Below are 14,774 nucleotides of genomic sequence, written 5' to 3' on the forward strand. Positions count from 1 at the left end.
TTATATATTTTTAATATTATTAACGGACTCGTTTTCTTATATATATATATATATATATATATATATATATATATATATATATATATATATATACTGCATGCCGCCCTGTCCAACGCAAAGCGCCAATTAGCGTTTTGAAGCGGTAGTCTGTCTCTAGAACATAGCTTTGTGGTGAAGCCACTGACCCTCACGGGGCCATTCAAACTCTGGAGTCGCAGGGAAAGTGCATATATTGCATCACGTGCAAAGATAGAGAGAACAACTGTGAGCAGGCTATGTGACACAGTTTCGTAGCGTCACTGTTGTTGTGTATCCTTACTAATAGAGTTCCCAATGCTTTTCTTGAGGAATTCAAGTACCGTTGCAAGAAAATTTAATGCACGTAGGGGTTGATGATCGCGCCGTATGGTGTAGTGTACAGGGTGCGTGATCAGCATATACTTAGCAGTTCTCTGAATAATTTGATTGCGTGTAACGTTGTCTTGGCTTGCACAAGCGAAGATTCCTGGTGAGGTCTCGTGTACATTGCGAACGAACCATCATTTTATATAAATTGAGATCCGATCCGATGGTTAAGCAGTGACATCCCATTATTAAATACATGTTAACTGTAATGAATGTTAGTCAGGGGACCGCACTTAAATGCTTGCCCTTTGTTTATTGTCGCTCACAGCTACGAAAGTGCCTTTCTGCTGTTGAGGGCGATGTCGTACGTGCGTTCAATTTACGGTGGCGGCTGTGTTCTGTCAATCAATCAATCAATCAATCAATCAATCAATCAATCAATCAATCAATCAATCAATCAATCAATCAATCAATCAATCTGCTATGTTCGTGTCATCATTTTCTCCGTACCTGCCTGTACACTGACGCCGTTAGGGTTTTAATAGAATGGAAATTAAAAAAAAAACTTCCTAACGTACTGGCAAACGAAAAGCCGGGGAATTATTTATTAACATTTCGGAATGCTGCTATACAGGGCACACTTTAGGTAACGAAATATGTGTGTGGATGCTAATTAGCAGGCTAGAGGCACATATGAACGCCATGCTATATATTGTCTGTGTTGCGAAGCGCGTAACACAAGTAAAATAGCCTGTTGATGTGGCTATGTAGTTTGTATACCGCTCAGCACCCAGAATCCGTTTCGTCTGCTGTGCAGAGAACAAAACGATTACTTTCGGTTTATAGATGGACTACACATACCTTAAAAAACGAAGAAAAAAAATACGGCACGTCCCCCGCACTTGAAACCTTGTGCACAGCTCTCCGGTCAGGTAGCCGCGTGCAAGACATAAAGAGGCTCGCAGTTTCCTCGGCCCCAATCCACGGCGTATTAAGATAGTTCATTTTGATCCCACAGATCTACGATTGGTGTACAATCGTACTGGTTCAAGAAGTGCTTCCTCACCCGGAGGAGTACTAGCTTGCCGTTACTCCCATCTTCTTGGTACCTCTTGGTACGTGTTTATACACGTATAAGTATAACGCATGCAGTGATATAGCAGTAGCAGGCGTCCGTTTAAATTATTATTGCCTTCGTATACGGGTTGTTGGGCTGCCTTTCTAACAATAACATAACAATTTTTGGGCGTCTGTGACTTTTTTTCCCTCGTAGCACTGACGAGCAACTCCTAGGGTTGTTCACTTATGGCTCCCTTGTACTTATGGCTTCGTCGTAACAAGGTTTGGGAATCGGCTAGTGAGCATTCTTTGTTACTGTGAATTACAATTGCAAAGGCCAACGTTGTCCTTTATTTTTCAATAGAATAAGCGCCAAAAGTGACGGCACACAAGAAGAAATACAGACAGGACAAGGCGCTACCTGCAACTGTTTATTGAAATGACAAGTGGCTGATTATATAGCCATGAGGAGAGGAGAACGAAAAAAGAGGGACACTGAATATGTGAATGCGCACGTGCGAGAACACTGAAGATATAGGGAATCACGCTTAATCTAAATATAAAACTTATCTAAAAACGTGCTTTCGTTAGTGTATATATTCAAAGACGGGGTACTGACACAGTTGTCCCCTCTTTTCTTAATCTCGTTGGCCTTCAACTGGCTCCGTTGCTCCGTTGCTAATGGCTCCGTTGCAACGGGTACTTAGTTCGTATGCATACTTAGAGTGCCCGCCGATTAGGCGGGTCGCGTCTATCAATTTCTACGAAACGAGTTTCACTTGAAAGACACTTTCATATTCTAACGACCAGTGCAAACGCCGTTTCGGTACTGACCTTCAGTGCTCGCAAATATTCCCACATGTTTCTCAATTAGAGATGGATACCTTGATAACTAAATCAGGCAGTAAAGTTTCACAAGCGCGCAACTTCTTGGGTGCACGTATTCTACATTAAGGTTTCCGAAGTTAAACGGCTCACGAATCTGTTACGTAAGTCTCATGGGCTCAGCCAGTGTGCCTGAAGTAGCAGCTTCGGAATGACAACTTGCCATAATTTGATTACATATATGCACGGGCACCAGCCAGTCGGAGGCCAGTCGGCCAGGCATAAACTTGTGTAAGAACAAAAACAAAGTTCTTCCGTTTAAGAATAAAGTACCGAGAGTGTACACGAAAATGTCTCCATCACTGCCATCCCGCTCTCGTATCTTCCTTTTTAATTTTTGCGTTGGGGGCACAGAGAGGACGCGCTCTTCGTGCCAGACGCACACGGTGATGCATATCTGCACGTATATGCGCGTTCAGTCGCCAGTTGGATAAAAAAAAAAAAACTCTAAACACGTGTCTGTTTGCTTGACCGCCTATATACATTTTCGACGCCGTCTTCCGCCACTAAGGACGTCTCGCATGCATAGGCACAGACGTTTGGCCGGCGCTACACACACGGCGCACGTGTACCGAGCTGCTCCATCCTCGTCGGTGGTGTGCACGTACACACGCGCAGACGCAAGCAGCGCGGGGCTCGCATGTGTGCGCTGCGTCCCGAGCAGCGCACGTGCGGACACGGCGAACAAGGACATATAGAGCAGTGCGAAATGGCACTCGCCTGACGCCTTTATCTGACCCGATCACGTCGATGCCACGCGGTTGTTGCCGCGAGTTAATTCCACGCAGCGAGACTTCCTGAACAAGCTTTTACATGTGACGATTCGAGAACGTAGGTGCACGATTCGATTCTCGACGGCTCAGTGCGCGCCCGGCCCATGATCCACATGGTACGCGTGGGAAGCCATACTTCGAATAGTTCTGTTCGATTTGATCAGATGCTCTGTACAGAATTTGAAGAGAGAAAGGAAGAGCGCGAAATCCCGGATAGAGAGTCATCGCTGTCGAAGAAGGAAACAAACAGCAAATAAGCGCCCGTGCCAAGTCAGTTCACACCGCCGGGAACCATCCCCTCCTCTGTAGTCGCCCCGTCTCGGCTGGCGTGCCGAGTGGGAAAGGGCGCGGTTGCTTCTTGACTGTCAAGGTCGGAACCGGCGGGCTCTCCAATTGGACGCTCGCGGGCCACATGGCGTTCGGGTTCTTCTCTATAAGAAGGGACCCCGTGCCGTAAATGGCCGCATTTGGTGGTTTCGGTCCCGTCCTCTATTTTGGAAGAAAATTTTGTGCGCTCGGAGGCTCTCGTCGCGGAAAATAAGCTGTCTACTCGCAGCATGATGTGTGTCGGCTACGCGTCGCTCTTGCTTGCCGCCTTTGCGCTGTCACAGCCTGCGCTTGGCTTCAACCCGGTCGTGAAGACTTCCTCGGGCACCGTAATGGGACGCCGTGTTCAGCACAGGGGTAAGGAAGTGGACGTGTTCTACGGAATACCTTACGCCAAGCCGCCTCTCGGCGACTACCGCTTCAGGGAGCCCTTCCCCGTCGAGCCTTGGTCGGGGACCTACAACGCCACCTTTAAGCGGCCCTCGTGTGTGCAAGTCAAGCCGAAGGAAGACAATTCATCATATTCCCCGCTTCTGAAGATGGCGAACATGCAGCCCGTCAGCGAAGACTGTCTGACGTTAAATGTATGGCGACCGGCATCGTGCGGAGGAGGTGACTGCCGCGATCTTCCGGTCTTCGTCTACATCTTCGGAGGTGGCTTCGCCGTAGGCGACGCTTCGATTTTCATCTACGACGGTGTTCACTTCGTTGCCTCCACGGACGTGATCTACGTGACTATGAACTACAGGGTGAGCATTTTCGGCTTCCTCGACGCCGGCAATAAGGAGATGCCCGGAAACATGGGCTTGCTTGACCAGGTCATGGCGCTTCGCTGGGTTAAGAGCAATATAGCTCATTTCGGCGGTGATCCGGACATGGTCACCCTGGGAGGCCAGAGCGCCGGCGCCATTTCGGTGGGCTACCACGCGATATCTCCGATGAGCAAGGGTCTGTTCCGGCGTGTCATTATGGAGAGCGGAAGTCCGCTGTCAACCGTCGGCCTGCACCACGCATCCGGACCAGGCCAGATGATAGCCGTGGCCAACGTGGCCGGCTGCTACGACCTGTCGAGACCGGCGGAGCAGCAGATCGACGAGATGATCAAGTGCCTCCGAAAGAAGGATGCCGAAGAGTTGCTCAGGGCGGCGCAAGAAGGTCTGGGTATGAAGCTTTACTTGTACTTCCCGAGGGTTCACAGCCAGTTTATGCCCCTGGACCCATCCGACCCCGACACATATTCGGTGAATGCCAAGGAAGTCTTCTTCGGACTCACCAAGAACGAGGGTATGCTATTCGCGTACGTTATTCATAAGAAGTTCGAGAGCCAGACTGACTTCATCCAGAGCAACTTCCCCACCGTGATGCGCACCGTACTCAGGAGCTTCTTCCAACACATGCCCACCCGAGCTGCTCATGACATTGCCATCGCCTACACGGAAGGAAAGGATGAGCTCTCGGTGGACGAGCTAAAAGCCATCGCGAGCGCCGTGTTCGGCGATATTATATTTACGTGTCCTAGTCAGCTGTTTGCCGATGTCCTGATAAAGAAAAAAGTTCCGCTCTATCACTACGCTTTCATGCACAAGCCGACGGCCAGCTTTCTTGGCAACTTCTCGGACGAGGTAACCCACGCCGAAGAGCTTCCCTTCACGAGAGGTGTGATCGACGCGCAGCGGCAAGAGTTCCAAAAGATTACAGCGGGCGCGAGTGACCCCGTTATCAGGGACTTCGTGACGACGCCCGAAGAGGTGCAGTTCAGCGAGGAGCTGATACAGACCTGGGGTGCCTTCATCAAAACTGGGTAAGTCTCCTTCGGCTCAATTCTTACGAAGTACGTTGATCTATAAGTGCAACTTCCTTTCCACTATCTTATTAGATAAGCTACGGCATTAAGGCCGTTTACTATTACACTGTGGGAGAAATGTATTGCATAGCAAGGAATACGAAAATTATGAGTATTGCAAAATTATTTTTCATGGAATATCCAAGGCTTGTGTTATCACGTATTGATTGATTTTCTCTCTTGGAGCTCGTCAAAATAGGTACATGGAAAGCTTTAACGCCAACGAATGGAGAAGCGGAAGAGGCCATATGGCTACGCCAACTTGAACAAACTTACAAAAAGATCGACTGAATACATAGCAGAAACGGCGCGTACCTATTTAAGGGAGAAGCAGGATAAGAAATTCGGTAGCAGTGAATAGAATATAAAAAATAAAAGAAGAAAAGCTTTTTGCTGCAATCCGTCTCACCACTGCTTGTTCGAGTTGTAGAGTTTTAGAAGTGAGCCTCCTTTTTCTTAGTTTTTTTTTTCCTGCTAAGAGATACGGGTTTTCATTTTGCTCATCACTCGTGCATCAGACCTCGAGTACCATTTTCACTTTACAGTGAAGATGATGACACCAACGTGGCAGGCGACAAAATCCTGTTACGAGGCCGTGAATCTGATTCCGAGTAGTGCCGTAATGTGTAACCTTCAAGATGCATTCAGTCTATTCGATATCTCGCATAGACGCTGGAAAAGTACTCGAGCGCTCGAGGAACGAACGCGTAGCACCTGCAAAAACATATACGCGCCGCTTACAAAGGCGCGAACTTCATATGAACACATCAATTTCTCGTCATCAAAGTTTGTTCTTCCATGCACGCGTTAGGAACGGAAGGGCACTACATAATGTAACGATTATAAACCTTCGGATACAGAGCGGCCGTGCATCAATTCCTGCGTTCTTCGAGATGCGGGCCGATATTTCAGCTCTCGCGAGGCCGCCCTTTGCAGGGGGAAACAATGTCGCCACGTGCGGACGTCACTGAGTCTGCGCTGTGGACGTGACTGCCGCAGGCGACGGCTTTTCCGTTGGGTGCCGCCACGAGGGGAAACAAAATTTTGCTCGCGGTCATCGAATTCTGCAATATCCAGTGGTTGCGAATGGCTGCCCTTCTGCAGCCGCCACCCTCGTCGAAGCTCGATGTTTTATTCAGGCCCTCCCGTCGCGACTACGTCGGGACTACCGCGCTAGCGCGAGTGCCGCCGCATCGCGTCCACCGTGCAGCCGTTCTGACCGGAGGCAATGGCCTCCGTCGCGCCAAGCCAGTCTCGGAGAAAGGGCAGAGCACCGCGGCTCGCTCCGCTCTTGTCTGCGTTTGCTGTAACGGTATGCCAACTGCCGTATCGCGTAATTAGCCTGAGGGAAGCGATGGAGGCCTCGCGCGATTTGTCTTGCGCGAGCGTGCGCCGGCGTCATCGCTACGCACCGACGCTTTTTTTGGCGCTGCGAGCGCCGGGCATACGCCAGCGCGGGCACGTGCGCGCCATGCCACATGGTCACGCGTGCGATTGCGGGCCCCCGTTTTGATGATTTCACTCGCGTCTACGACAGGATGATGTGGCTATTCGGAGAACATCTTGAAGGGGCGGCGCAAGACGACGGAGACAGATGGCAGGAACACACAGGACAGCGCTGAACTGTGTGTTCCTGCCTTCTGTCTCCGTCGTCGTGCACCGGGCCTTCAAGATGTTCAACACGTACCAACTCGCCCAAATGTCGATACTTCTACGACTATTCGGACGTCTAAGTTTGTCCCGTTGGCACGTCACGTTTTATTACGCACTTTTTCCTGACGGCATCGAAAAATCCGCGCCGTGTCGTCTTTCATCGCTTGAAGGACGCGTTTGAATTTCGGGCGTTCCGCAAGTCTGCGTGCCTTGAGTCGTGGCGTGACGCGCGCAGGCAGCGAGCCCATTGAAAGCCGTGCTTTGGAAAAAAAAAAACAGAAGATGATAGTTTCATGCGTCGTCCACCTCCCCCGTTGATATGTATTGGCTCTCGCTTCCCGGCGCCACGTTATGGTCTAAGGCGCGCAAGCCTTATGGTGTGATGCGTTGGCTGAGCGCGCTCTCGGTAAGCATTCGCAAGTAGCCATGTACATGAGTAATGTATGAAATGAAAAATAGGCGCGTAGATTGTGCGCAATGTACGAGAGAGGCCGTCACAAGTTATTTTATTTCTATCGCAACTTTCTCGGGAACTACAGCACGTGGTTTCCAATGTAATTGTTCTTGAATTTGCCCTTATTGATGTTTTGTACTTCTAAATAAATAATATATATTTGAAATTAATATTGATCAGTGTATGTCACATATCCTTATGTGGGCTCAATTAATAATAATCCTTAATTGTGCCGTAGATTTTACGACCATGCAGTGACACGATTTCTGATTGCTACGGTATAGTAGTCAGACCGCTTTCCATCAAGCTGCTGCTTGACTGCTTAAAGACGTGTTTTGACGGTAAGGCTGTGACAGCAATCTGCTGGGACTTTCGTGTCCAGAAATATTGGGCTTGCATATTTACAGGTTAGGCATAGCGGGGTACTTGAACAACACTTTTTTTTCTTCTTTTTTTTTTCTGGTGGCCATCTCTTGGAGCCTATGTTGTCTTTAGTCAGTTACACAAATTTTGTTGGGTTTTAGCAGTTGTTAAATATAGTTCACTTGCGTGCGTAATAACGGCCTATAATAACTGTATATATATATATATATATATATATATATATATATATATATATATATATATATATATATATATATATGTATATATAAGCGTTGGCTTACGTAAACCACCACGATATCTCTTTGCGGCGGGACATACTCGTATGCACGGGCATCCAACTTATCGTAAACAAAGTAGGAGATGTACGCGGCCATTTTCTATGCATCCGCTTGCTTAACGAGCTTTTAAATTGGTGGCATTTATGGTGCTGCCACCTGTAGCAGGAAAATGGCGGTCTTATGAGGGCGTGATACAAAGTAAATGAAGCCGTTGAGCGAGGCTTCTGTGAGCTTTAGTATTCCACTTCTCTTCATCGTAAACATCGTGCTAGAATGATGCCGAAGCGTGATTACCAACTGCGTCGTCTTCTCGAGAAACGCGACGGGATTCCCGCCGACTTCGAAGCATAGGCGCACCTCGTGGACAACGCGAGCGAATTTCTTTTCAAGGAGTCGGCACACTTTGTAAGCGACGCAAGGATCGCATTGAAGGAAATGATGCTCGAGGAGGAAAACGTTGCAAGCGCATTTTAGTTTTTCTTTGTATCTTTGTCGCAGTGTGAACGAAAATATAAACAAAGAACCGCCTAACGTGGCATATTTATTACATAATCAGGGCTTCATGAACTATCGATGCATTGCACCGTTTCTTACGCGGAAGAGAGAGAGAGAGAGAGAGAGAGGAGGAGGAGGAGGAGGAAGAGGAGGAGGAGGGAGAAGGAAAACAAGAGGTGAACGGCAGAGAGGGTAACCAGATGGAAGGGCGCTATAACGTAAAGCTATTCCAAACTTTGCCATTCCAATTCTGCAATCAGCCCTGCGTGAATGGTCAAAAACTTTTTTGAACCACCCCCACTTCACCTTTCTGTCACACGATGTCACGAAAACCGCGATAGCGCCCCATCTGATATGACGTGTACACACTGATTATGCATAGTTTGATCGAACAAAAGAAAAATAGCCATTTCTGATTCGACGCCTATTCGCCCTTAGCCCTCGGCTATTGGTGAAAAGTTTTCAGGCGACAGCCACTTCACCTGCCCGTCACGCGACGTCACAAAATCGCAAGAACTCACAGCGTCAAAGTGACGTCTACGCGTTAAAGATGCACTAATATGCCGAACAAAACTGAATTTTCTTTTGAATAGCCGCAGGCTACCCCGTTCCGGAAGGAATAAAATATGGCTGCCGCCGATCGCTCAGGCACTGGCTACTCGCACCTGCCGGATGCTATAGGTTTATTTGCGTATTGCAAAACATTTTGCGTGGCCATGTAACGTTTTCGAGCACTTTCGTCACGTTTACGACCTCGTTCTACCAGCTCTTCTCAGCTGAGAATCCGTTTTAGCGTAATTCTTAAGCTTCCGTTGCATGCCGCCGCGATTTTCGACCAGCCACCGCAAGCTAAGTAAGAGAAAGCGGACCAATCGCAGACGCCGGCACCACCCTCTTCATCCGGTTATCGATTTTCAGTGCAGTGGCTTGGCCCCATCGAATCCCTCTCCACTTGAGCGTGCTCCTCGCCCCTTTTCAGCCAATGAGATAAGACAAGCCGTTCAGTGTGGACAATGCTATTCGTTTTTTTTTCAAGCAGACAAAAGTGACCTGCTATGAACGAGGAGAGCGTTCGATTGGTCTGTTCAGACAACCCTGCCGGTGACCGCCCGATGCTTGCGTCGGCGGTTACGCAAATTTGACGTGAGGAGATTGGGATAAAAACATATTGGAATAGTTTTACCTTATAGGGCCCGAAGTGCCCGAGTGGGAGAGAGAATAATGATAATCGGTATTATTTTCATGTACGTATCTATGTATCTGCACTGACTTACAGAAGTGATTAGGATGTAGCCTGTCACTTCATGCCCTGGTACTTTAAACTGTAGGACAAAAAAGGTATTCCAATGTAAGGCGAACAGGATATATAATAATTTTTCTTGTGTCTCGATAAAATTCTTTTTTATCATGCCCACGAGATATTGTACAATTCTCCGCTTTGTGACTTAATTCAGATGCCAGGATTCACGCCTGTCACACTTGAAATTCCGAGATTCCATCTCGTAACGTTATGGCGGAACAATCGGCGAAGAGCGAAAGGAACCGATAACGCGCACTCTCGTTCTTTAGCGAAAGAAAGAACGAATGAACGTAAGGGTGAACGAAAGATAAGGTTTCTGGGAAAACGCCTCGGAAACATCGTCTACGGTGGAAGGGGTATCGCTGCGCAAGGACAACTTCGCTGCCGGCGGCGCCAGTTGCGACAAGATCGGTTAGCCTTCAGCGCGTAGGTCACGGCCTTCGACCGGATCTGTGTCTCAGGTTGTGTTCGCGCAGCGGCGCCCCTAAGATACCGAGAGTTCAGAACTACCCTCGTATAGTCTGTATTAGTTTGCGACTTGTGTTACCGGAATGACCGGAACGCCAGTTGGCTGTTACAGGAGGTGCCGTATGGGAGGGTTACCTTGGAGAGAACGTGCAGGCTCGTGACACGTGCCAAGGTGCGAGCACGCAGACGTTGTTGAGAAGTTCCATTACGTCCCAACAGATGGAGTCTGTTTTACGGCGCCAGAAATTGTTTCCGAGGGAATGGGGTTGCGCTTTCTCGTCCGTGTACATTCGCGCTTTAAGTTCCAATTCTAATCATTCTAGCATTTTAATTGTTCGCATTGTTTCTTGCGTATCTTTTACGTCTTGATAATTGTTCTCCAGATCTTGTAAATATTACGCCCCAGTTTTCCTAATCATAGCATGTGCCTGTATTGCATTTGCACTTTCCTATACTTCCATTATATGTAGTTATCCTCACATCGACATTTGGTATAATTTGAACATTTGGACAAGATTAAAGGAAATTGCAAAGCCTTGCAGGACATTTAAAAAGATTCAGTTAGGGCACTTCAGAGCAGTGGTGTTGCAGCTGTCAAAGCCCTGAGGCTCTGAGTGCTCAGCGGGAGCACGCCGTCGCGTTTACACGCACAGCTGACGTGTCCGAGCTTCGCGCATTACAATATCGAGCAGAGATGGGAGGGGTCGGGCTCTTTTCATGGTACGGATCGGCTATACGTGCATTCAAAGCTTATTGCTGTGTCGTACCTTTTGTGTAGAGTTGTTTCGCCCTCCCTTTCCGTCACCGTACCAGTAATGAACATTTAGAATGTCACCCTTTATCTGTGTTAATAATCTAAATGCGAAAAGTGGCTGGTGTTTCATTCGAAAGCAGAAGTATCTAGGACGCAAAAATATGTTGCTGTTTTGATCGAGCAGTCTCAATATTGTGGACCGCGTTTATAATAAAAGTGATATTTCTTTAAGAATTGGCGCACTTAATGCTATGCCTTGCGGTATCAGAAACGAGACAACGGATTTTCACACGAATTAAATTGGTGGCTAAGTGAAATTCATACATATTTTATGAACTTATTCTTTATTTCTACGGAAAACTTAAAGAAATCTCCTTTTGTCAGAAAAAAGAAAGAACGACATTAAATGACTCTATGGAGTTAATGTTGTCGTCGCACGAGAGGTAACAATAATTGGTTTGGTATTTTTCGGCGCTTTGTTTCCCCCGTGAGTGCCAGGTTAATTGAGCTATAGTGGGTGCGCCTGACGTAGGTTCCTTTATCAGTCAGAGCAACAAGCAAAGCGATGCGCAGCCAAACTATAGAGAAAGAAATTCATCAAGAGCTGGCAGTCCCATAGAGCCCAGCGGCCGAATCGACTGTAGAGCGCCAATCCGCCGACATTAATACCTGATCCAGATTTCCGGGTTTGTCTCCGGGCGCGCGCGTTTTGAACGCTAGCTGGAACGCGTTACGCCAACTGCGCTAATCGGTGCAGTTTCTTTTTTCCCTTCTGCTGCTCAACCTCGCGCGGTCTTTGTATTATTATTTAGTAAAAATGACTGCGAACGATCTTTACAAGCTTCCATCGTATCTGTGCCACGTGAAATTTCGTAAAGTAGACGCAGATGCCTAGTGAAAATCATCATCATCATCATCATCATCATCATCATCGTGGTTACGCCCACTGCAGGGCAAATGCCTCTTCGATACTTATCCAACAACCCCGGTCATGTGCTAATTGTGGACATGTTGTCCCTGCAAACTTCTTAATCTCATCCGCCCACTTAACTTTCTGCCGCCCCCTGCTCCGCTTCCCTTCTCTTGGAATCCAGTCCGTAACCCTTAATGAGCATCGCTTATCTTCCCTCCTCATTACATGCCCTGTCGACGCCCATTTTTTTTTCTTGATTTCAACTAAGATGTCATTGACTCGCGTTTGTTCCCTCACCCAGTCTGCTCTCTTTTTATCCCTTAACGTTGGACCCATCATTCTTCTTTCCATAGCTCGTTGCCTCGTCCTCAATTAAGTAGAACTCTTTTCGTAAAGCTCCAGGTTTCTGCCCCGTAGGTGAGTACTGGTAAGACAAAGCTGTTATGCACTTTTCTTTTGAGGAATAATGGCAACCTTCTGTTCATGATCTGAGAATGCCTGCCAAACGCAGCCCAGCTCATTCTTATTCTTCTGATTATTTCAATCTCATGATCTGGATCCGCGGTCACTACCTGCCCTAAGTATATGTATTCCCTTACCACTTCCAGTGCCTCATTACCTATCGTAAACTGCTGTTCTCTTCCGAGACTGTTAAACATTACTTTAGTTTTCTGCAGATTACTTTTTATACCCACCCTTCTGCTTTGGCTGTCCAGGTCAGTGAGCATGCATTGCAATTGGTCCCCTGAGTTACTAAGCAAGGTAATATCATCAGCGGATCGCAAGTTACTAAGGTATTTTCCATTAACTCTTATCCCCAGTTCTTCCCAATTCAGGTCTCTGAATACCTCCTGTAAGCACGCTGTAAATAGCATTGGAGAGATCATATCTCCCTGTCTGACGCCTTTCTTTATTGGGATTTTGTTGCTTTCTTTATGGAGGACTGAGGTGGCTGTGGAAGCGCTATAAATATCTTTCAGTATTTTTACGTACGGTTCGTCTACACCCTGATTTTCGTGATGCCTGCATGACTGCTGAGGTTTCGATTGAATCAAACGTTTTTCTCGTAATCAATGAAAGATATATATATAAGGGTTGGATATATTCTGCACATTTTTCTATCACCTGGTTGATACCTTAGTGAATACTCTGCAGGCAACGGAAAGTAAGCTGATGGTCTATAATTTTTCGTGTGTTTGGCGTCACCTTTCTTATGGATTACGATTACATAATAATAATAATAATAATAATAATAATAATAATAATAATAATAATAATAATAATAATAATAATAATAATAATAATAATAATATTTGGTCTTTTACGTGCCAAAACCACTTTCTGATTATGAGGCACGCCGTAGTGGAGGACTCCGGAAATTTTGACCACCTGGAGTTTTTTAACGTGCACCTAAATCTAAGCACACGGGTGTTTTCGCATTTCGCCCCCATCGAAATGCGGCCGCCGTGGCCGGGATTCGATCCCGCGACCTCGTGCTCAGCAGCCCAACACCATACCCACTGAGCAACCACGGCGGGTAGGATTACGATTACGTTGGCGTTCTTCCAAGATTCCGGTACGCTCGAGGTCATAAGTCTTTGCGTATACAGGGTGGCCAGTTTTTCTAGAATCTGCCCACCATCCTTCAACAAATCTGCTGTTACCTGATCCTCCCCAGCTGCCTTCCCCCTTTACATAGCTCCCAAGGCTTTCTTTACTTCTTCCGGTGTTACTTGTGGCATGTGAAATTCCTCTAGACTATTCCCTGTTCCATTATCGTCGTGGGTGCCACTGGTACTGTATAAATCTCTATAGAACTCCTCAGCCACTTGAACTATTTTATCCATATCAGTAATGATATCGCCGGCTTTGTTTCTTAACGCATGCATCTGATTCTTGCCTATTCCTAGTTTCTTTTTCACTGCTTTTAAGCTTCCTCAGTTCCTGAGAGCATGCTCAGGTCTATCCATATTATACTTCCTTATGTGAGCTATCTTACGCTTGTTGATTAACTTGGAAAGTTCTGCCAGTTCAATTCTAGCTGTAGGGTTGGAGGCTTTCATACATTGGCGTTTCTTGATCAGATCTTTCGTTTCCTGCGATATCTTACTGACATCCTGTCTAACGGAGTTCCCACCGACTTCTATTGCACACTCCCTAATGATGCCCATAAGATTGTCGTTCACTGTTTCGACACTAAGGTCCTCTTCCGGAGCTAAAGCCGAATACCTGTTCTGTAGCTTGATCTGGAATTCTATTTTCCCTCTAACGGCTAACTCATTGATCGGCTTCTTATGTACCAGTTTCTTCCGTTCCCTCCTCAAGTCTAGGTTAATTCGAGATCTTACCATCCTATGGTCACTGCAGTGCACCTTGCCGAGCACGTCCACATCTTTTACGATGCCAGGGTTAGCGCAGTGTATAAGGTCTATTTCATTTGTAGTCTCGCCATTCGGGCTCCTCCACGTCCACTTTCGCTTTGCGAAAGAAGGTATTCATTATCCGCAAATTATTCCGTTCTGCAAGCTCTACTAATAACTATCCCTTACTATTCCTATAACCCATGCCATATTGCCCCACTGACTTGTCTCCAGCCTGCTTCTTGCCTACCCTGGCATTGAAGTCGCCCATTAGTATTGTGTGTTTTGTTTTGACTTTACCCCCCGCCGATTCCACGTCTTCATAAAAGCTTTCGACTTGCTGTTCATCATGACTGGATGTAGGCTCGTAGACCTGTACGACCTTCAATTTTTACCTCTTAAGTTTCACAACAAAACCTGCCACCCTCTCGTTAATGCTATAGAGTTCCTGTATGTTACCAGCTATATCATTATTAATCAGGA

The 14,774-nt window shown here is 46.9% G+C and overlaps 1 protein-coding gene across 1 annotated transcript in view; it reads left to right on the top strand.

Annotated features, from left to right (window-relative positions):
* Positions 1 to 3,268: 3,268 nt before the first annotated feature.
* Positions 3,269 to 14,774, top strand: part of LOC135899962 (acetylcholinesterase-1-like) — a 78,322-nt gene continuing 66,816 nt past the window's right edge. The window contains exon 1 of the mRNA XM_065429363.2: positions 3,269 to 5,190. Within this exon, the coding sequence (XP_065285435.1) occupies positions 3,620 to 5,190 (1,571 nt within the window). The 5' untranslated portion in view covers positions 3,269 to 3,619. The remainder of the gene's footprint in view (positions 5,191 to 14,774) is intronic.

The sequence above is a fragment of the Dermacentor albipictus genome, chromosome 4 (assembly GCF_038994185.2).
Source record: "Dermacentor albipictus isolate Rhodes 1998 colony chromosome 4, USDA_Dalb.pri_finalv2, whole genome shotgun sequence".
Taxonomy (NCBI): domain Eukaryota; kingdom Metazoa; phylum Arthropoda; class Arachnida; order Ixodida; family Ixodidae; genus Dermacentor; species Dermacentor albipictus.